Below are 20435 nucleotides of genomic sequence, written 5' to 3'. Positions count from 1 at the left end.
CACCCATGATTCTAGAAAGCACATTTATGTCACAATTAAGTATAATCACTTAAATCAAACTTAATTTTCAATAATTAATTCCAGAAAAAACTGCATATAAGTGCACCTTCAAGCGCTTAATAGAAAATATAAAGCACTCTGTGTGTGTAAACTCATAAGGCTCTCAATGGACTGAAGCAAGCTCCTAAGGCTTGGTTTCAAAAACTAAAGTAAGCACTTACCACTTGGTGTTTCAACAACTCTAAAGTAGGTTCATCACTGTTCTACTTAAACGAAGATGAGAATCTAGGGGTGTTACTAGTGTTTTTTAATGATATAATCATCATAGGAATCTTACAATGAAACAGAATTTCTGATTGAGGAGACTCTGCAATGTTCCAAGTCCTGAACAAACATTCGGCATCAGATTTCTTAATACTTACACTTGTGCACAACTATTTTTCTGCAGCTTAAAAACAAAAGAAAAACATTCAATATGATATTTTTTAGTACTTACCGAAACATTAATGATTTCATTAAGGTTATAAAAGCTTCAATTGTTTTAAAAATAACAAGGTATAGGATTTCACTCAATACTTTGACTGTTTACATTGTGAAATAAAAACAAAAATAGAGCAAAAAGGAGAAGAGAGATATTACCAGTGAACTGATGGCAACTGTAGCTCTTAGAGAATTTAGAAGGTTATCTCTTTGTACATATGCAAAATCAAAGTTCAGAAAGAACCTGGAAGATCTTGGTTAGTATCGAGTGGAGATTGATGAAAGTATTGGACATCCATTTATCCTGTTCTCCAATGTTGCCATATAACAAGATGATTTGTCACCGACCTTAATTTGAGGCTACCAAGATTATTTAGCAAGGTCTGAGTCTCATTATTCTAATCTCCGCTTCCTCCATTTCCACTAATATTAGAGAGAGATTTCAATTTGGAGATATTAATAACTGATAAGGAAAATGTGATACTATAAATTTAAAGCTCAGGCACTTGACATAACTTAAGATTACCAAACGTTATCTTATTGCTTACATTTATACACTAACATAACATAGAATGTATCTTAAATTATCTTCTTCTTGAAGAGAAAATTACCAGAGTAAAGGCGGCAATAGCTGCTTGAGAATTCATGGTCTTGTCAATTCAGAAATGCAAAATCAATGCTGTGTTTGCAGAAAAAGGACAATCCTTCTTGCCAGTGAACATCCACCATGAAAAATCAATGTACGAATATGTAGCTTTAAAATTCCTGGTTTTTACAATTGCAATGGTACAAGTATAAAATATTACTTGATTTTATTCAAAAAATTAAAAAGAATACAATTAAATTACTGTTAAAAAAATAAGAGAGGAAATCACCTGCGAGTTATATTGATGGCATCCCTAGGTGTTTCAGAATTCAAAGTTGGTATCTTTGCACATATACAGCATCATTGTTGCAGTTGATGGCTTGCTGAAGATGATGATGAGTTATCGGTTCTCTGTTCGTCGAGAAGAGGACAATTATAAAATTCCTTCTTCAACGTTGACATCTGACGAAGATGGCTAGGCAGTGATCTCAATTTGAGGCAGCCTGAAATTTCCAAGGTCTTAAGAGATAGCATGACTGTAATATCTCCGTCTCCTCTCTTCGTAATATCGTAATTCCACTCTTCCCAGTCTTCCATATAATAAAACCATAGATATTTTAAGTTTGGAAAAGCAATTACTGATGAAGATGCTGATTTGGTATCATTCTCTATTCCCAAAAACTCATTACCCACTCTTTTCACTCTCTTCATTCCCCATATGATAAGAATTTCAAGGGATGATAACTTACCCAAAGGAGGCAAATGCTCACAGTTTACACAATTCAACAAACTTAACTTTCTCAATTTGTTTAATGACACCATCCAATTAGGGAACATGGTGTTGCCTTTATAATTTACCAGAAATAGCGTCATTAAATTTGGGGGTGGTTGCAATGCTTCAAGAAGTTCTTCATAATCTTGCCCCTCATTTTTACTCCCCTGAAAGTTTACACCCAAATCACGCAGGTTTTTCTTATTGATTAACTCTATTCCCTTGACCTTAGCTGCATCTGTCAACTTTCCAAAGCCTCTTATACTAAGACATTGAAGGCCTTTGAAGTTTCTAAGACATTCAATGGAACATGCTTTACTACCATAACTGCCATCACTCATGACAAATAGTCGTAATGTTCGTAGACCAGTCAATCGTTCTAAACCTTGTGGCATGTAACTTATACTAATAGTTGCCCTATTCAACAAATGTCTCATGTTAATTAAATTTCCCATCCCTCGAGGTAGGTTTCTGAGAGCTATACACCCACTAATGTCTAACGTCTGTAGATTGTGCAGCTCACACAATGTTTCGGGCAATTTTTTTATTTTATGGTTTTGTGACAAATCAAGATACCTTAAGTGTATTAATCCTTTTATTTCTACAGGAATTTCTTCAATGGAGCAATTGTTCAAAGAGAGTGACCTTAAATATGCCAACTGATCAATTAATTTGGACAAAACTATCTTAGGGTTAGTATTGTAATTACAATCAACCACAAGGCTACGTAGAAAAGTATTTCTAGTATATATGGAGCTAGGAAAGGAGGCCTCTTCTTGAATCATTATCAGTGAATGTCTGACTCTATCATAAGTAGAGTCCAATTCTAGCTCCCCAACTCCAGCAACCTCCATTGCATAACATTCATTTTGGGTAAGAAATTGAGCAAAATCATGTACCATATCATGCATTTTGCAAGACCTTATTCTAATTTCAGTAGGTTCTTCTTCAAAATCTTGAAAGAAAGAACGCATTGCTAAGGTTTCAAAATACTCATCACCGACTAACTTCATATCCCTATTTGACATTGACTTCACATAACCATGGGCCATCCATAACCAAATCAATTTTTCTATATCTATTTCATAATCCTTTGGAAAAATGGCACAATATAAGAAACATTTTTTCAAAGTACAAGGTAAATCATAATAACTTAATAGTAGAGGTCGAAAAACCTCTTGTTTTACCTCTTTTATTTCCCAAATTTCACTTTGTAAGATATTTTCCCATTCATCAACAGTTCTTTTATAACGCAAAAGACTAGCTAAAGTTTTTACAGCAAGTGGCAAACCCTTACACTTTTGGACAATTTTCCTACCAATTTCCACCAATTCATTAGATTCTTCAATGGTTTTTCCAAAAAAAGCAATTCCACTAAACAATAACCAACACTTATCCTCAAGAAGTGTCCCTAGTGAGATAATTTTGGTAGTTCCTATGACATTTGCAACTTCCTCTTTTCGTGTGGTCACCACAATTCTACTTTCTGGAGAACCACATGTAAGAGAAGATTTCAAATTTTCCCAATTTTTTGGATTTTCAGTCCATACATCGTCTAAGATAAGAAGAAACTTCTTTTTGTCTAAAACTTGACGTATGTTTTGCACCACAGTTTCTAACTCATGTAAGTTTGGTGCATTATTTGTAAGAGATTCAAGAATTGCTTTGGCAATCCTAAGCTCATCAAAAGGCTCAGAAACGCATACCCATATTTTAATCTCAAAATGAGTGCTCACCTTATCATCGTTAAAAGCTACTTTGGCAAGAGTTGTTTTACCAATTCCCCCCATCCCTACTATAGAGATGATGCAGAGGTCTTGCGTACAACTACTCTGATTCAGTAATAAATCCACAATTATATTCTTATCATCTTCTCTTCCATAAACATGTGTTAAGTCAACAACAGAGATTGTCGTTGGTCGCTCTATTTCTTTGTTACCATTCGTCATTGATCTAAAGTTGAACGTCTCTTTTTCCTTAGCAATAATATCAAGTTTTCTATCAAGATCTTTTATCTTGACACCAATGTCGTATAGCATAACCAATGGCCTACAACCGAGATAGTGAAGAATGAAGGAACATACCTTTTTCAGTGGATTAAATGCAGCTTCAGCTTTCTTAATTTTCAATTTCTGAAGCTTCGTGTTCCACTCATCCAGCACATCGTCAATGTCATAAGACACGTCTTTAAGTTTGGCTAACCAAACACTCACGGCGTTTTCCTTAACCTGTCTGTTCTCAGCATCATCAAGCACAGCTTGAATGGACAGTAAGTTGCTTTGAAGCCTTTCAACTTCGTGGCCAGCACCTGCAATCAGCCTAATCCATTCTTCTGCCTGTTGACGAGTGATTGAAGCGAATTGTTCCAACACCATCTCCACAAGTAATTCAGCCATAATGAAAGATGTTATGAAACTGATCAAAACAGAAATGGGTGTTCTTGTTTATTTTGTGCCAATTTGTTTGAATCAGTCAACAAAGGCGGAGTACCACAAGTCTAAACAGTGAGTCAAAGTCACTTTTTTATTATGTACTTGTAGTTAGCCAAATTTGTAGAATCGAAGTAGGCAAATTTTCAAGAACTACTAGTCATAACTGATTTCAAATTTTAGAATTACCTTTGTCATTTCCATGCGCTACCCAATTTCAAGGGCTAGAAAATAGAATTCGATTTAAAGTGGAAGCCATCTGTGCTCACAAATCCTAAATGCTATGGTTAGTGAGATGAAACCTTTTTCAATTGCAAACACCTCTCTAACTCTTCACATGCAAAAAACAGAAAGGTATGCTGCAATGTCAAGTTTTCCCCTTTTACCTTTGATAATACCAAATACCCATTCATGAGTAGTTAAAATTAACAAAACTCTAACTCCTTGAAATTTTATCTCTTTTTGTCATCCTAAACTTTAAAAACTAAAAGTTTCCCCCAGTCTAAGTTTTAAAAAATGACAGTTTCACCCTAGGGTTTTGTTTTAAAATCTCCAGTGTTATCTCCGGCTCCATTACCGGTGGCCTCTCCCTCTTGAAGCATCCTCTCTCTCCGACGGTCTCTTTCCTCCCATTTGGACTTTCGATCGGCATTGAAGGAGCTATGGAAGATGAAGAACTTCGTCTTGGATGAAGACTAACATCGGTTGAGACCTCCGACGATCGTCTTATTATTGGACGAAGGCATCATCTTTTTCCAAGATGAAGACACTTTGATGAAGACTATTTTGTCTTTGTAGAAGGAAATAGGTTTCAATGATAGTTGGGATATGATCGGCAAGGAGATTTAAGCCGAGAGGGAGAGCCAGTGTGGCCAAAGACAATAGTCTTCGATGATCATTTGCAAACCCTATGGGAGAATGTTGATTTTTCATAGTTCAAGTTGGAGGAATTATGAGATTTTCAAATTGAAGAGAGCAAACGTAATAAAACATTAGTTTTTAAATTTTTTTATTAAATAATAATTTTACTCTAACTATAATTAAGATTTTAAATAAATGATTGAGACTTTTAACTTTTCAAATTCTACGGATTTGGCTTTGAGAACACATCTAAATTTAGGTAGAAAATAATCCTTTGGCCTTAATTTAAATGAGTGTTTTTATCATTAAATTAGAAAATGGTAAATCAATAATTTATATAAAAGTTAACAAAAACACAAATAGAAATAGATAACATGTCAGTTTTTTGGATTTTATAGACTTAACACGCGAAATTTTGTTATTTCAACATTCTTGAGGTGGGACATAATTTTTTGGGTTTAAGATAAAAGTAGTAAGAACTCAATTTCCCAAAAGAAATTTTATGTAAATTAAGAGAGGTCGTCGAAGAAATCTCTAGAGGCTGCTAAGTTTCCCTTAATTTATTTAATAGTGAATTAGAATTTTTCTTCCAAAGTATAGTCTTACCGTTTTTTTCAGCCTTAATTGGTATAAATAATATTTTTTATTCAAAATCAAATGTAATTGATATTTTTTCATCTAAAATTAAATTTTATTAATAAAATGACAGTATTAAAGAGTAAAATAATTATTTTATTGTTAGATTTTATTTTTTAAAATTATTATTTTAAAAATTAAAAATAATATTTTAAATAAACAAATTATATAAAAAGACTATTACTTCCTTGTTTGTGTATTGAAGCCTACACAACCATTGAAATTGATCATCGCGATGGCTTGCCATGTAATCTATTTTCACTGTTTTTGAGATTCTGTCTAATCTTTACCCTTTCTCACATAAACATTTGCTCGAATATATTCCCTCTACAAGCAAGCTTTAGAATCACCGACGGCTAGTGGCAGAGAGCCCTTCGGCTGAAAGGTGGATATAAACTGAATTGAGTTTAAATATCTTTAGGTTCAAATTTAACTCAAATAAAAAATAGTTTAATTTGAATCGATGGTTCAAATTTATGGTTTGGTTTTATTTGAATTTATGACATATTGATAAAATAATATTATTTTACCTAAATAATAAACAAAACTATCGATTCTAGATATAAATTCAAGCTGAACTAAGTCATACATTTGAACTATCGACTCAAGTTATGAATTCGAATTGAATTAAATTACAAATTTAAATCACTGATTAAAACTATGAATTTGTATTGAACTCAAACCGAATTAAGTTGAATATCTTTTAGCTCAAGTTTGACTTGCTTTCAAAAAACAAGTCAAACTTTTCGGTTTGAATTCCAATTAAAAAATTTGAACTAAGTTGAATCAAATTGTGCTAGCTTCTAAGAGCAAAATAACTCAATTTAAATCCACCTCTATCTCTACAGCTGTATTATAGCCTATCAATAAATAGTGAAAATTTAAAAAATAAAAAATACAAATTCTTGAGCAAAAGAAATAATATAATAAAGTAGTTAATTTTTTGAGTGGAGAAACTTTTTCACCTGTCAAGAGGGAAAAAAAAGAACATGAGAATCTAAGGATTAACTTAAATATAATAAAATCAAAAGTATTTACATTAACTATAATTCTGGAAAAATATCCTACACAAATTTATAACTCAATCACAATTATAATACAAGTAAAATACATAAAGATTTACAAAAAAATTAATTAAATCGACCAAATAAGTAGTCAAATGTTTAGGCTTTATAATTTTAAATCTAGCTGATAAATCAAAACTTAATCGTTCAGATTAAAGATCTACATTTTTTATTGTACACTAATAAAAAAATCAAGTTAAAATATTATATTCAAATATTTGAATAATTAAATATCAATTATATATTTTGACATCATTTTTCAATTTATATGAAATTTTGGTTTTGTATACAATGTGGTGTTTGTGTGATTCAATTTTACACTAGATTTAAAAATATTATTATATTAATACAAATATATCATTTAATTATAATTTTAGGCCCATTGGATGGTGGGTTTAATAACATATCTTAAATTTTTTTTTAGTTCAAAATTGTTTACAATTAATATTTTTAATTTTAGGTCTATTTGAAGGTAAGTCTAATAATATATCTTAAATTTTTTTTTTTTGGTTTAAAGTTGTTTACAATTAAGAGTAAACTTAAGTAACTCATTTTAAATTTTTTTCCAGGGTGGGTCTAAATATTTTTCTTTAAACATTCTCTAATTTGAAGGTGGATCTGGGCCAATCCTCACATAGGGGTCAGGTTTACCCTTGCTTATGGGATGTGGACCATGAAGAAAAATTTTAATATTGGCCTTTAAAACTTACCACAAAAGCAAAGACTAAAGAGTTGGAGGAAAGAAAAGTGAGTCATAGAGGAAAAAGTGTGTTTTAGAGTAAAGAAAGTAAATATGGTTGAAATACACTTACATGGTCTAATTCAATTTTACGCTAGGTTTAAAGTACATCATTTAATTCTAATTTTAGGCCTATTTGAGAGTGGGTCTAGTAATACAAGTATATCACACTTTTTGGTGTGAAATCCTAATTTTAAGTATTCTTATCTTAAAGAGAAATACAAAAGATTGCCAAAAAATGGGAAAAGTCTTCCATGGAGGTTAGAATGGATGACTGAAAAGAAGAAAAAGATGATGAGAATGATATTTTATTGCTAGTAATCAACCTAAATGTAGAGGCAAGAAACTCTCGTAAGAAAACTAATATAAGATATTTCGATAATCTTCTATTATTAATGATGATATGACAAGTAATATAAGATATATGTTTATTATTAACTTCACCTTAGGTATTAAAATATTATTAAGATAATTTTTATTTTATTATATAGTTATATTTATTTATTAATTTGTTAGGACAATAATATTCTTGTTTTCAATTAATATAATAAGTAATATGAAAAATATTTTAGAATAATTATATCTAAAAACATTTAAGTAAAATAATATATTAGTAATATTTTATTGCATTCAACTAAACACAATAATAATACAATAACACTTTATACTCTGTAATTTTTTAGATAATTTTTCTTTGTAATAATATTTTATTTTTAATAATAAAATATAACCTAAACCAAACACATTTTTATATGATTTCCTAAAGTCCGGGTCATCATGGAGACTATCCTTGGTGGTAGTGTTTTCTTAAGTGTAATGCTTTCCATGAGTACCAAATTGTTGTTTTATCCAATTTTTTTAAGAGGTAAGTTCTAGAGCATAACACTTTTGTTATCGATCTTCCCAATTAGGTTCAATTAGTCCATAATTCTAAACTTGGGTGTTTCCCTTACTTTATTTAAGAGTGGATTACATTTTTTCTTCCAAAGTACAGCCTTCCAAAGTAATGCCTCCATATTCGATTTCATCGTCTCCGGTTCATATATTTTCTATACTTTGTTACCTTTTGAATTTTCTAGTGGCAGTGGTTTGGGTATGTCTTGATTCTCTTCTTTTCCACTGCATGAAAATACTTTGATTTCAAGTTTTGTGATTGACAAATAGTTGCATGCATATTTATAGTTGAGGCTGCTTATTGAGTAAAAGCTATGTTTTATTCAGAAATGTAGCAATGGAGATACAACTAAAAATTCAAAATATATGCTGTATGAATTAAATATATATTCCATGCAAGTGTTCACCCTTTTAAGTATTGGTTCATAACACACCTTAGTTATACTGTTTGTTAAATCTGAGATTTTCTGAGTCTCCTTGGCAGCAGACCATTTTGAAGCCTTACTCCCAAGTTTCTGAAACATCTTCTGGACCTTGTGGAGTCTTGTTGATTGTTTATTGGATAAATGGAAGCCAACTGAATCAAGATACCAACCACTGCTTCCTTTGAAACCAAGAACTAGCCTTCCATCCATTGAGAATGTAAATGACGTCTCTTCAATTCCAGAACCGTAGGTTCTCTTGTTGATCTTAAACGTCAGTGATCTGACCTCAGGGCTGGTGCTGTAAACCACTCACTGATCAAGAACTCCTCTGGGTATTTTGGCTTAATTTGAAACAAAATGAACAAATTCAAGTGAATATAAAAAAGAAAACTGCCTTTGCAAACTGAAATCAGAGGGACAAATAGTGCAAGACTCGCGCAAACCTGAACAATTTGATCACCTCGAACACCTTCATGCTTATCTGCTGTGAAAGGCTTAGTGTTCTTATCATACACCACCTGGATGGAGTCGATGCAATGGCCATAAAAACTTTGATCTCTCTCACATCATTGAAGATTCCATCATCCCAGCTGATCCCGCCATTTCCTCCCCATGGTCCGACGACGTTTTCCCGCACTTGCAAAATCCTTCCCACCTTCCCACAACAGCTTAACAGTTAAAAAAAAAAAAAAACAAGAATAAATGAAAAGAAGTGCATGTTAAATAGTAACACTTCAGTCCTATTTCATTTAACCCATAAAAAAAAGGAGAAAAGGAGAGATTCAATTGTGGAATTTCAGAAATTTTTTAGTAATGGAGATTCATCAATCATCAAACACCTATAAGCTTAAATAAAAGGTGTAATAATTCGCATAAATATTGAGTTTGCATTTCATGCCATAAGGACTACAAGAAGTTGGAGAGAGAACTATTGAAGTGAGAGATGACAAAATTACCAAGATGTTGTCATGAACAGAAGGGTATGATTTCCAGGTAGAAGTGATAATAATATAGAGAACAAGTGGTGATGGAAATGGAGAGTACCTGATTATATATTCAGCAGTATCTGTAGATAGCGACTTTGGCCTTCGCTTCACATTTAAGAGTGGTGACTCCAGATTCCTAGAACGTTCTATTTATGCCAGTCGGTGGAAGAGACAGTTTGATCGACAATTCTATGCCATTAAGTTCTGCATCTAGAAAAAGAAAATGCATTTAATTAGAATATGTATGTGAACTTCTTTTCTTGATTAATAATAATATGCCTTGAAATTTTGAACCCGAGAAAAAGTAAAGTCCCTAAAACAGGTCAGTCCTTATTCCTAATAAAAGATAGCAACTCTATCTTGTTGGCTAGCGCCACAGGCACGCAAGGGATATTTAATTTTCTGCTGATGCCCCCAATGACTGGTTGAAGAACACAATTTTTTAAATTACAACTGTGTAGCCCGAAACTGCAAGCTGCTCTGCTAATATTACTGTTTATTTTTAAGACATTTTTCAGTTAACAAAATATTGGTATCAAAACTGTTATCTTGAAGGATTTGTGAGTTACAATGATATAAGCCTTGGAAAAGCCACACCTCAAAAGTCATAGAAACTTCACACTAAAAGCTCATATTTTTTAATGTTAGATTTAAGTCTCATATTTTATATTTGAAATCCTAACATACTACTACACTATGCAATCCTAACATCCCCGTGAGATGGTTATACTCTAACTCTCTTCTAGTTCTGAACAAACGCTATAATACAAGCGTTACCACTTGCACCGCATGAGTGTAACTAACAGACTGATTGACAAGAGAGCATAGAAGGAATTTGCATTTTATTGTTCTTTTTATTATTTAAGTCAATAATAATAAGTCACAATCAATTTGGGTGATTGAGTTGTGAGAATCTTATTTTTGTAATTGTTTCGTTATTTGTCAAGAGTTTTATTTGACAGTCTCCATAATTCTAGGTGTTTTGTTTTGGCAACAATCTTTAATTTTGTATTATATAAGATTACCCTTTTTCCTATATTGAATAATAAGACATTTGGAGAATTACATTCAAAAGACTAGGAGAGTTCAGATGGTCTCTTAAAAACAAATGCCCATTATTATCTTCAAAAATAGGTTCATCAAAGAAGAGTAGGAATGTGAACAAAGTAAATTAAGAGGATTTCCCAGTACATCAACCTATGACGAGATACTATTCGCGAGACCACAACATATTCGTATTAAAGTCATCACCACGTCTCTCAGTTACAATTGTGCAGTGCGGAAGATGAAGCCGACAATACAATGTTCATTTTAAGCTAATAGAGAGCTAGCACACAACTAACTAGCATAGGCGTCGGGATTGCAAAACATGATGGTATGATAGAATCTCAAATGTAAGGTATGAGACTTTAATCCCACATTAAAAATTATGGACTTCTAGTGTGAGGTTTATATAACCTTAAACTCTCCAATTTCAATAACTAACTTTAGATCCTATATTGGAAAGTATGAGCTTCTGTAACATCATTTTGAACACTAGACAAATGAAAATACACAAAATACACTTGTGATTCCAAAAAACACATTTGCAACTGTCGGAAATATCTATTGAGCTTACAAGTGTGAAGATTGAAACCCATGTTACACAAACCAATTGGCTTGTGTTAAAGTCCAATCCACAACACTTATATACTACTCATTTTAGTTAAGTTTATTAGATGTGAGACTCTTCTTTATTTGAATCTCTAATATCCTCGTTTAAGTGCAAACACCTAGGCTATTAAACCTGCCTCTCAGCTCAGTCAATTTTGGCTGGGTACGTTGCCACTTGTATCTAAAAACACTTAGGCTGTTAAACCCGCTATTTGGCTCGTGCTCTGATACCATACTGAGACTTTCCTATTACTACGATTTAGTTAAGAAGTTATAGAAGCCAAACCCTAGACCATGAGATTAAGCCAAAGACGAGAGAGAGCAAATGAAAGGGAAGAAGAATCTGGAAGAATAAGAAAAATGTTTTATTAGAAAATGAATAGCATAAGTACAATCCAAATATTTGCACGGGTTTTTATAGTCAAGGGGCACAATTACACTTTGCCCCTTGGCCATTTACAAAAGAGCAGCAAAGCATAAAAATATTACAAATTTGCATCAAGGCACAGACACATTCTAGAAATAACATTTTCACCCTTACATGGTAACATCTTCCCTTAAACTCAACCTTCTCTACTTTCCAATAGTACTCCAACATACACAAGCCAATTGGTTTTATATAATATGAATTTCAATTTTCACTCTTGTAAGCCTAATATATATTTTCGATATGGTATCAGAACATTAGCCAAACGACGAGTTTAATAGCTTAAGGGTTCCTGGATACAAGTGACAACGTACCCAGCCAATATTGACTGAGCCGAGAGACAGGTTTAACAGCCTAGATGCTTGCACTTAAGCGAGGGTATTGGAGACTCAAATAAAGAAGAGTCTCACATCTAATAAACTTAACTAAAATGAGTGATATATAAGTGTTGTGGATTGGACCTTAACACAAGTCAATTGGTTTTGTGTAATATGGGTTTCAATCTTCACTCTTGTAAGCCCAATATATATTTTCGATAGCAACACAATTAAGTATAATCACTCAAATCAAATCTAATTTTCCACAACTAATCCCAAAAAACACTGCATACAAGTGTATTTTCAAGCACTCATTAGAATATACCAAGCACTCTGTGTGTGTAAACTCATAGGCTCTCAATGGACTAAAGCAAGCTCCTAAGGCTTGGTTTCTAAAACTAAATGGAAGCACCTATCACATGGGGTTTCAGCAAATCTAAAGTAGATTCATCACTGTTCTACTTAAACGAAGATGAGAATCTAGGGGTGTTAGTAGTGTATGTTAATGATATAATCATCATAGAGAGTTCCAAACAATTTACTAGTTAAGTGGTATTCAATCTCAAAATTTTCTATCAAAGTTTTGGGGGAGTTGTCTGATTTCCCGGGAATCAAGTTGAATAGATAAAGAAACTCAATTCACCTTTCACAAAGCAAATACATTCAAGATATCCTAGTGAAATCACAAATGCACCAGTGCAACTGTGCAAGCCCTGCCCGACTCTTATGGTTGCATGGCACAAGCTCACCCAACTAGAAGGAAAACAATTCTCAAATTCCAAACTACATAGAAGCATCATGGACTTCTTACAATGTGCAAGACCTGACATAGCTTATTTAGTGAATAAACAAAGTCATTTCATGTAGAATCCGATAGAAAGTTACAAGCAGGGACTAAAAAAAATACTGAGGTACTTGAGTGGAACTTCAAACTTGGAATGCTGCACACAATTGATAGCAGACTTTATACACAGGCATTTTCATATGCAGACTGGGCATGTGACCTTGAAGATAGGAAATCAAGGGGAGGATACCTCAATGAGGTAAATGGAAATCCTATAAGCTAGAGCTCCAAGAAGCAAAGGTGAGATTCTAGATCAAGCAAAAAAAGAGAATGTAGTTCCCTGGCTCAAGTAAGAATAGAAATTGCCTATCACTCATGGGGGAACACATAAACTAAATCACACAAGCATTCCTATAATTTGGTATGATAATAAAAGTGCAACCTCTCTGGCTCATAACCTTATTTTTCATGTAACATCTAAGCACATTGAAGTGAACGTCTACTTCATCACACTTATGGTTAGCAATAGAGAAGTGATAATACAATACATAGCTTACAAGGAGCAGATTGCAGGCATCTTCAACAAAACAAACTTCCTAAGAACAATTGGAGTATCTAGGGAAATTCAAGGTTCTCCCCAGAAATCTCAGTTTGGGGGGGAATTTGAAAGTGAGGTCAAGAACCAACCAAGTGGCAGAACAACAAGAACACGAACATCACAGCTTGTGGTCCTATAGAAAATCCTGGAAACGTGACACTGTGAGGCCCCTAATTATGGCAACATATCACAGAAGACAGCGAAAGGATAAAACTCTGAAAGTCTACAAAGAAAGGAAAAAGGAAAGAAGATGGAGGAAAGGCAGAAAATGAAGATACGACAGAAGATAGCTACTGAATAAAACAGGAGATAATTGATATGATGGATACGATGAAGGGTAAAAAAGGCAGGGAAGCTGCTAGAATAATAATTTAGGATTCCGTAATAAATGTATTGAGAATTCTGTAATACATGTGGGTATCTATTTAAGCAAGTGAAGAATAAGAGAATAGATGGAGTTATTGATGAAGTCTTTGTAAGCAGAGGAGTTCTGCAAGCATTGTAATAATCAGGCAAAGCGCTTGATTAGCGAAATCAGTGGTTGTAACTATCTTCTTTTCAATAACAAAATTTGTTCTTTATAATTTCTTTTTTTATATAATTTGTTGGAGAGTTTTGAGTGCATATCAGACACCTCTGTACTAGCAAACAAAGGTGTTACATTATTTATCGTATTTTTCAAACTATCCCTTAAATTATTTACCATATCATCATTGATAATACAAAATTATTAAAATCTAGTATTACTTGATAAATCAGAGAAGATAATATTAATAATAAAAAGTCTGCACATGATTTTATCATCTAAATATGAGAAAACCTTGGAATGTTATGTATGTTACCCTATGGACAAATAGCAGTTACGAATCTTACAGTGAAACAGAATTTCTGATTGAGGAGACTCTGCAATGTTCCAAGTCCTTTTGAGCAAACATTCAGCATCAGATTTCTTAATACTTACAATTGTGCATGGCTTTTTTTTCTGCAGCTTAAAAAGAACAGAAAAACATTCAGTATGAGATTTTTCAATACTTTCCAAGACACTTAATGCTTTCATTATTTTTTCAAAAGGTTTAAAAAGTTTTGCTTGTTATAACAATAACAAAACATAGGATCTCATTCAAACTTCTACTGTTTATGCTGTGAAATAAAAACAAAAATTGAGTAAAAAGGAGAAGAGAGAAGTAACCTGTGAATTGATGGCAATTGTAGCTCTTAGAGAATCCAGAAGATCATCTCTTTGCACATATGCAGAATCAAAGTTGAGAAGAGCTTGGGAGATCTTGGTTCGTATCAGGTGGAGATGATGACAGTATTGGACCTTTTTTATCCTGTTCTCTGATGTTGCCATATAATAAGATGATTTGTCAGCGACCTTGATTTGAGGCTAGCAAGATCATTTAGCAAGGTCCGAGTCTCATTATTCTATTTTCCCTTCCTCCATTTCCACTAATATGAGAGAGAGATTTCAATTGGGGATATTAGTAACTGATGACGAAAATGTGATAATATAAATTTAAGGCTCAGGCACTCGACATAACTTAAGATTACCAAATGTAATCTTATTGCTTACCTTTATACAATGACAAAACATAGAACGTATCTAAGATTATCCACTTCCTGAAGAGAAAATTACCTGAGAAGCAAAGGCGATAGCTGCTTGAGAATTCATGGTCGTGTCATTTCAAAAATGTGAAATTAATGTTTTATTTGCAGAAAGGACCGTCCTGCTTGCCAGTGAGCATCCATCATGTGAAATCAATGTACGAAAATGTAGATTTAAAATTCCTGGTTTCAAAATTGCAATGTTATAAGTATTAACTATTACTTGATTTTGGTCCAAAAATTTAAAAAAAAAAGCAATTAAATTACTAATTAGAAAAGAAAAGAGAGGAAATCACCCGCAAGTTACATAGATGGCAACCTTGGGTGTTTGAGAATTCAGAGTTGGTGTCTTTGCACATATGCAGCATCATTGTTGAAGTTGATGGTTTGCTGAAGATGATAATGAGCTATCAGTTTTCTCTATTCGTCATGAAGAGGACAATTATAAAATTCCTTCTTCAAAGTTGACATCTGGCGAAGATGGTTTGGCAGTGATGTCAACTTGGGGCAGCCCGAAATTTCCAAGGTCTTAAGAGATGGCATGACTGAAATATCTCCTACTCTATTAGTGATATCATAATTCCACTCTTCCCATTCTTCCATCCTCCAGAAGGAAAGAAATTTCAGTTTGGGAAATGCAATAATTGATGTAGATGATGATATGGCATCACTCTCTATTCCCAAAAACTCATTGTCCACTCTTTTCACACTCTTCATTCCAACTACCAAAAGAATTTCAAGGGATGGTAAGTTACCCAAAGGAGGCAAATAATTGATGGTAAGTTACCCAAACAGGGAACATAGCATTGCCTCTGTAATTTCGTAGCCATAAAATCTCTCAATTTTTATGTGGTTGCAATGCCTCAAGAAGTTCTTCATCATCATGCACTTCATTCATACTCCCCTCAAAGTCAACATCCAAATCACGCAAGTTTTCCTTATTGTTGAATCCTATTCCCTTGACGTTTTCTGCATCTATCAAATTTTCCAACCTTTTATACCAAATTTTCGAAGGTGTTTTAAGATTCTAAGATATTCAATAGAACATGCTTTTCTACCATAACTTCTCTCACTTAATAACAAATAGGAGTAAGATTCGTAGACCAGTTAATTGCTGCAAACTTTTTGGCATGTAACGTATATTGTTAATCCCCCAATTCAACAAATGTCTCAAGTTGATTAAGTTTCCAATCCCTTGAGGTAGTTTTCTGAGAGCTCCACACCAACTAATGTCTAAGATTTGTAAATTGTAAAACTCACACAATGTATCAGGCAATTTTTCTATGTTATTATTTTCACTCAAATCAAGGTACCTCAAGTGTATTAATTTATTTATTTCAAGAGGAATTTCTTCAATTGAACATTTATTCAAAGATAATGACCTTAGACATGTCAACTGATCAACTAATTTGGACAAAACTATCTTAGGGTAAGTACCATAATTGCAATCAACAACAAGGCTACGTAGAAAAGTATTTCTAGTATAAATAGAGCTAGGAAATGAGGCTTCTTCTTGAATCTTTATCATTGAGTGTCTAACTTTATCATAAGAAGAATCCAGTTCTAGCTCCCCGGCACCAGCAACCTCCACTGCATAACATTCATTTTGGGTAAGAAAGTGAGCAAAATCATGTACTATATCATGCATCTTGCAAGACCATATGTTAATATCATATGCATTTTTCTGAAAATCTTGAAAGAAAGAACTCAGTGCTAAGGTTTCAAAATACTCTGCAGCAACTAACTCCATATCCTTATTTGGTTTTGACTTCACATAACCTTGAGCGATCCATAACTAAATCAATTGTTTTCTCTCTATTTTATAATCCTTTGGGAAAATTGCACAGTATGAGAAACATTTTTTCAAAATAGGGGATAAATCATGATAGCTTAGCAATAATGGACGAAAAATCTCTTGCTCAACCTCCTCTAATTCCCAAATTTCACTTTCTAAGATATTTTGCCACTCATCAAATTTTCTTTTGTAGTGCAAAAGACTTGCTAAAGTCTTTACAGCAAGAGGTAAGTCTTTACACTTTAGGACAAGTCTCGTACCAATTTCTATCAATTTATTAGATTCTTCATTGGTTTTTCCAAAAAATGCAATTTGACTAAACAATGACCAGCATTTATCATCGGGTAATGCACCTAGTGAGACAATTTTAGTGGTTCCTATGACATTCGCAACTTTCTCCTTTCGTGTGGTCACCAAAATTCAACTTTTTATCGAACCACATATAATACAAGATTTCAAAGTTTCCCAATTTTTCGGATTTTCAATCCGCACATCGTCCAAGACAAAAAGAAACTTCTTTCTCTCTAAATGTTGACGTATTTTTTGCACTACAGTTTCTAACTCATATAAGTTCGGTGCATTATTTGTAAGAGATTCAAGGATTGCTTTGGCAATCCTAAGCTCATCAAAAGGCTTGGAGACGCATACCCATATTTTTTTGTCAAAATAAATGTTCACTTTATCATCATTAAAAACTAATTGGACTAGAGTTGTCTTACCGATTCCTCCTATCCCTACTATAGAGATGATGCAGAGGTCTTGCACACAACTACTCTGACTCAGCAAAAAATCTATAATTGCAGTCTTGTCATCATCTCTTCCATAAACCTCTGCTAAATCAACAAGAGAGGTTGTCATTGGTTGCTCTATTTCTTTGTTACCCTCCGCCATTGATCTAAAGTTGAACCTTGCTTTTTCCATTGCAATAATATCTAGTTTTCTATCAAGATCTTTTATCTTGACACCAATGTCATAACGCAAAACCAATGGCCTACAAGCGCGATAGTGAAAAAAGAAGGAACATACCTTTTTCAGTGGATTAAATGCAGCTTCAGCTTTCTTAATTTTCAATTTCTGAAGCTTCGTGTTCCACTCATCCAGCACATCGTCAATGTCATAAGACACGTCTGGAAGCTTGGCTAACCAAACTCTCACGGCGATTTCCTTAGCCTGTCTGTTCTCAGCATCATCAAGAACAGCTTGAATGGACAGGAAGTTGCTTTGAAGCTTTTCAACTTCTTGGCCAGCACCTGCAATCAGCCTAATCCCTTCTTCTGCCTGTTGACGAGTGACTGAAGCAAATTGTTCCAACACCATCTCCACAAGTAATTCAGCCATAATGAAAGATGTTATGAGACTGGTCAAAACAGAAATGTGTGTTCTTTATTTTGTGGCGATTTGTTTGAATCAATCAACAAAGGCGGAGCATCATTGGCCCCTCACTTTAGTCTTTAAAAAATGTTACACTGGCTTTATTTTCTTTTAAATAATATTACATTTCTCGTCTTTCAATTAATTGGAGAGTAATGATACCCATGCCTATTTTAAAAATATAAATTTATACATATTTATATAGATTATTATATAATAATATATTATTTTATTTTTAATTTAAAATTAATTAATTATTTGATAACACATATTAAATATATATATATATATTTATATATTTAAAATAGATATACATAATTTTATTATTGATACAATTTATTTATGTTCATAATTTTGTTCCTTCCTTTCAAAGCTATTTGATAAAGACATATGTTAGCGCGTTTCCTTAAAATAACTAGTGCAGATTCCCTGTCTAGTTTTTTTCCAATCTTCTTTAATAACTGAATTGGAATTCAGTATTGGGTTTGGAACTTGGAAGTACAGTGGATGAACCGTGTACATGATATGACTGTCTTGAGGTCCAAATGCTCACAAAGTTGATGCTTTCCTACAAAGATATGGTATCCTAGCCTGTTCCGGATTCTGCTAGATAGTATGCCTGTGATATAAAATGCCCCCATATTCGACTTCATCCTCTCCAGTTCACATATTCTCTATACTTTGTTACCTTTTGAATTTTCTAGTGGCAGTGGTTTGGGAATGTCTTGATGCTCTTCTTTTCCACTGCATGAAAATACCTTGATTTCAAGTTTTGTGATTGACAAATAGTTACATGCATATTTATAGTTGAGGCTGCTTCTTGAATAAAGCTATGTTTTATTCAAGATATATGCTGTATGAATTAAATATATATTCCATGCAAGTGTTCACCCTTTTGAGTATTGGTTCATAATACATCTTAGTCATACTCTGTGTTAAATCTGAGAGTTTCTGAGTCTCCTTGGTAGCAGACTATTTTGAAGCCTTACTTGCAAGTATCTGAAACTTCTTCTGGCCCTTGTGGAGTCTTGTTGATTGTTTATTGGATAAATGGAAGCCAACTGCATCAAGATACCAACCACTCCTTCCTTTCAAACCCAGAACCAACCCTCCATCCATTAAGAAAGTAAATGGGGTCTCTTCTTCAACTCCATGACCATAGGTTCTCTTGTAGCTCTTCAACGTCAGTGATCTGATCACAAGGCTGCTACCGTAAACCACTGTAGTTGCCACTCACACTGATCAAGAACTCGTCTGGACATTGCAGCTTAATCTGAAACAAAATCAAAAAATTTATGTGAATATGATAAAGAAAACTGCCTTTGCAAACTGAAATCAGAGGGACAAATAGGGTAAGACTAGAGCAAACCTGAGAAATTTGATCGCCTCCAACACCTCCATGCTTATCTGCTGTGGAAGGATTAACATTCTTATCATACACGACATGGATGGAGTCAATGCAATGGTAACAAAAAGAAATGAACGGAAGTACATGTGAAAAATAAAAACTTCAGTCCTATTTCATTTAACCCATAAAAAATGGAGAAAAGGAGAATTTCAATTGTGGGGTTTCAGAAGTTTGTTAGCAACGGCTATTCATCAATCATCAAACGCCTAAAAACTTAAATAAAATGTGTAATAATTTGCAAAAATATTGAATTTGCATTTCAAACCATAAAGACTACAAGAAGTTGGAGAAAGAACTCCTGAAGTGAGAAATGAAAAGATTACCAAGATGTATGAACAAAAGGGTATGGTTTTCAGGTATGTAGTGATGATAATAAAGAGAACAAGTGGTGATGGAAACGGAGAGTACCTGATTTTATATCCAGCATTATCTGAAGATGGCAAGTTTGGCCTTAGCCTTACATTTAAGAGTGGTGACTCAAGATGCTTGGAACATTCTATTTATGCCAGTTGGTGGAAGAGACAGTTTGATCAACATTACTATGCCATTAAGTTCTGCAACTAGAAAAAACATATGGAATTGAATTAGAATATGCATGTGAACTT

The 20435-nt window shown here is 33.3% G+C and overlaps 4 protein-coding genes across 7 annotated transcripts in view; all 4 read right to left on the bottom strand.

The window, feature by feature from the left end:
* The window catches only part of LOC123218643 (putative disease resistance protein RGA3), a 34247-nt gene that overhangs the window by 7812 nt on the left and 6000 nt on the right, over positions 1-20435 (bottom strand). The window contains exons 5-7 of one of the 4 annotated variants that reach the window (XM_044640154.1): positions 20239-20390; positions 19792-19832; positions 19243-19695 (exon numbers count right to left, since the gene is read on the bottom strand). The exons of 1 other annotated variant lie outside the window; for it this stretch is intronic. The gene's annotated coding sequence lies outside the window, so the exon portion shown is untranslated. Of the gene's footprint in view, positions 1-19242; positions 19696-19791; positions 19833-20238; positions 20391-20435 lie in introns of those variants that run through there. 2 more of the 4 variants (XM_044640157.1, XM_044640155.1) reach the window with 2 other exon arrangements.
* Positions 1427-4609, bottom strand: LOC123219007 (putative disease resistance protein RGA3). Its single transcript, XM_044640661.1, has 2 exons — positions 4457-4609; positions 1427-4213 (listed from the first exon to the last, which is right to left on the bottom strand). The coding sequence occupies exons 1-2, from the start codon at positions 4469-4471 to the stop codon at positions 1427-1429; spliced, it is 2802 nt and encodes a 933-aa protein (XP_044496596.1). The 5' UTR covers positions 4472-4609.
* Positions 14841-18205, bottom strand: LOC123219006 (putative disease resistance RPP13-like protein 1). Its single transcript, XM_044640660.1, has 6 exons — positions 18078-18205; positions 16330-16846; positions 16119-16248; positions 15553-16027; positions 15288-15439; positions 14841-15100 (listed from the first exon to the last, which is right to left on the bottom strand). Exons 2-4 carry the CDS (start codon positions 16782-16784, stop codon positions 15677-15679), a joined length of 936 nt encoding a protein of 311 aa, XP_044496595.1. The 5' UTR covers positions 16785-16846; positions 18078-18205; the 3' UTR covers positions 14841-15100; positions 15288-15439; positions 15553-15676.
* On the bottom strand, positions 17472-18389 carry LOC123219005 (putative disease resistance protein RGA4). The gene has a single exon (XM_044640658.1). The coding sequence runs from the start codon at positions 18387-18389 to the stop codon at positions 17472-17474; it is 918 nt and encodes a 305-aa protein (XP_044496593.1).

Source organism: Mangifera indica, chromosome 6 (genome assembly GCF_011075055.1).
Source record: "Mangifera indica cultivar Alphonso chromosome 6, CATAS_Mindica_2.1, whole genome shotgun sequence".
Taxonomy (NCBI): domain Eukaryota; kingdom Viridiplantae; phylum Streptophyta; class Magnoliopsida; order Sapindales; family Anacardiaceae; genus Mangifera; species Mangifera indica.
The sequence above is the reverse complement of the archived record's forward strand: the minus strand, read 5'-3'. Positions and strand labels throughout refer to the sequence as shown.

Coding starts and splice junctions, on each gene's coding strand:
- LOC123219006 (XM_044640660.1), bottom strand. CDS start 16,784: ATGATAAAGATTCAAGAAGAAGCCTCATTTCCTAGCTCTATTTATACT. Junction 16,249..16,329: donor TTACTCCTATTTGTTATTAA/GTGAGAGAAGTT, acceptor TTGGTATAAAAG/GTTGGAAAATTTGATAGATG. Junction 16,028..16,118: donor ATGATGAAGAACTTCTTGAG/GCATTGCAACCA, acceptor CTTACCATCAAT/TATTTGCCTCCTTTGGGTAA.
- LOC123219005 (XM_044640658.1), bottom strand. CDS start 18,389: ATGGCTGAATTACTTGTGGAGATGGTGTTGGAACAATTTGCTTCAGTC.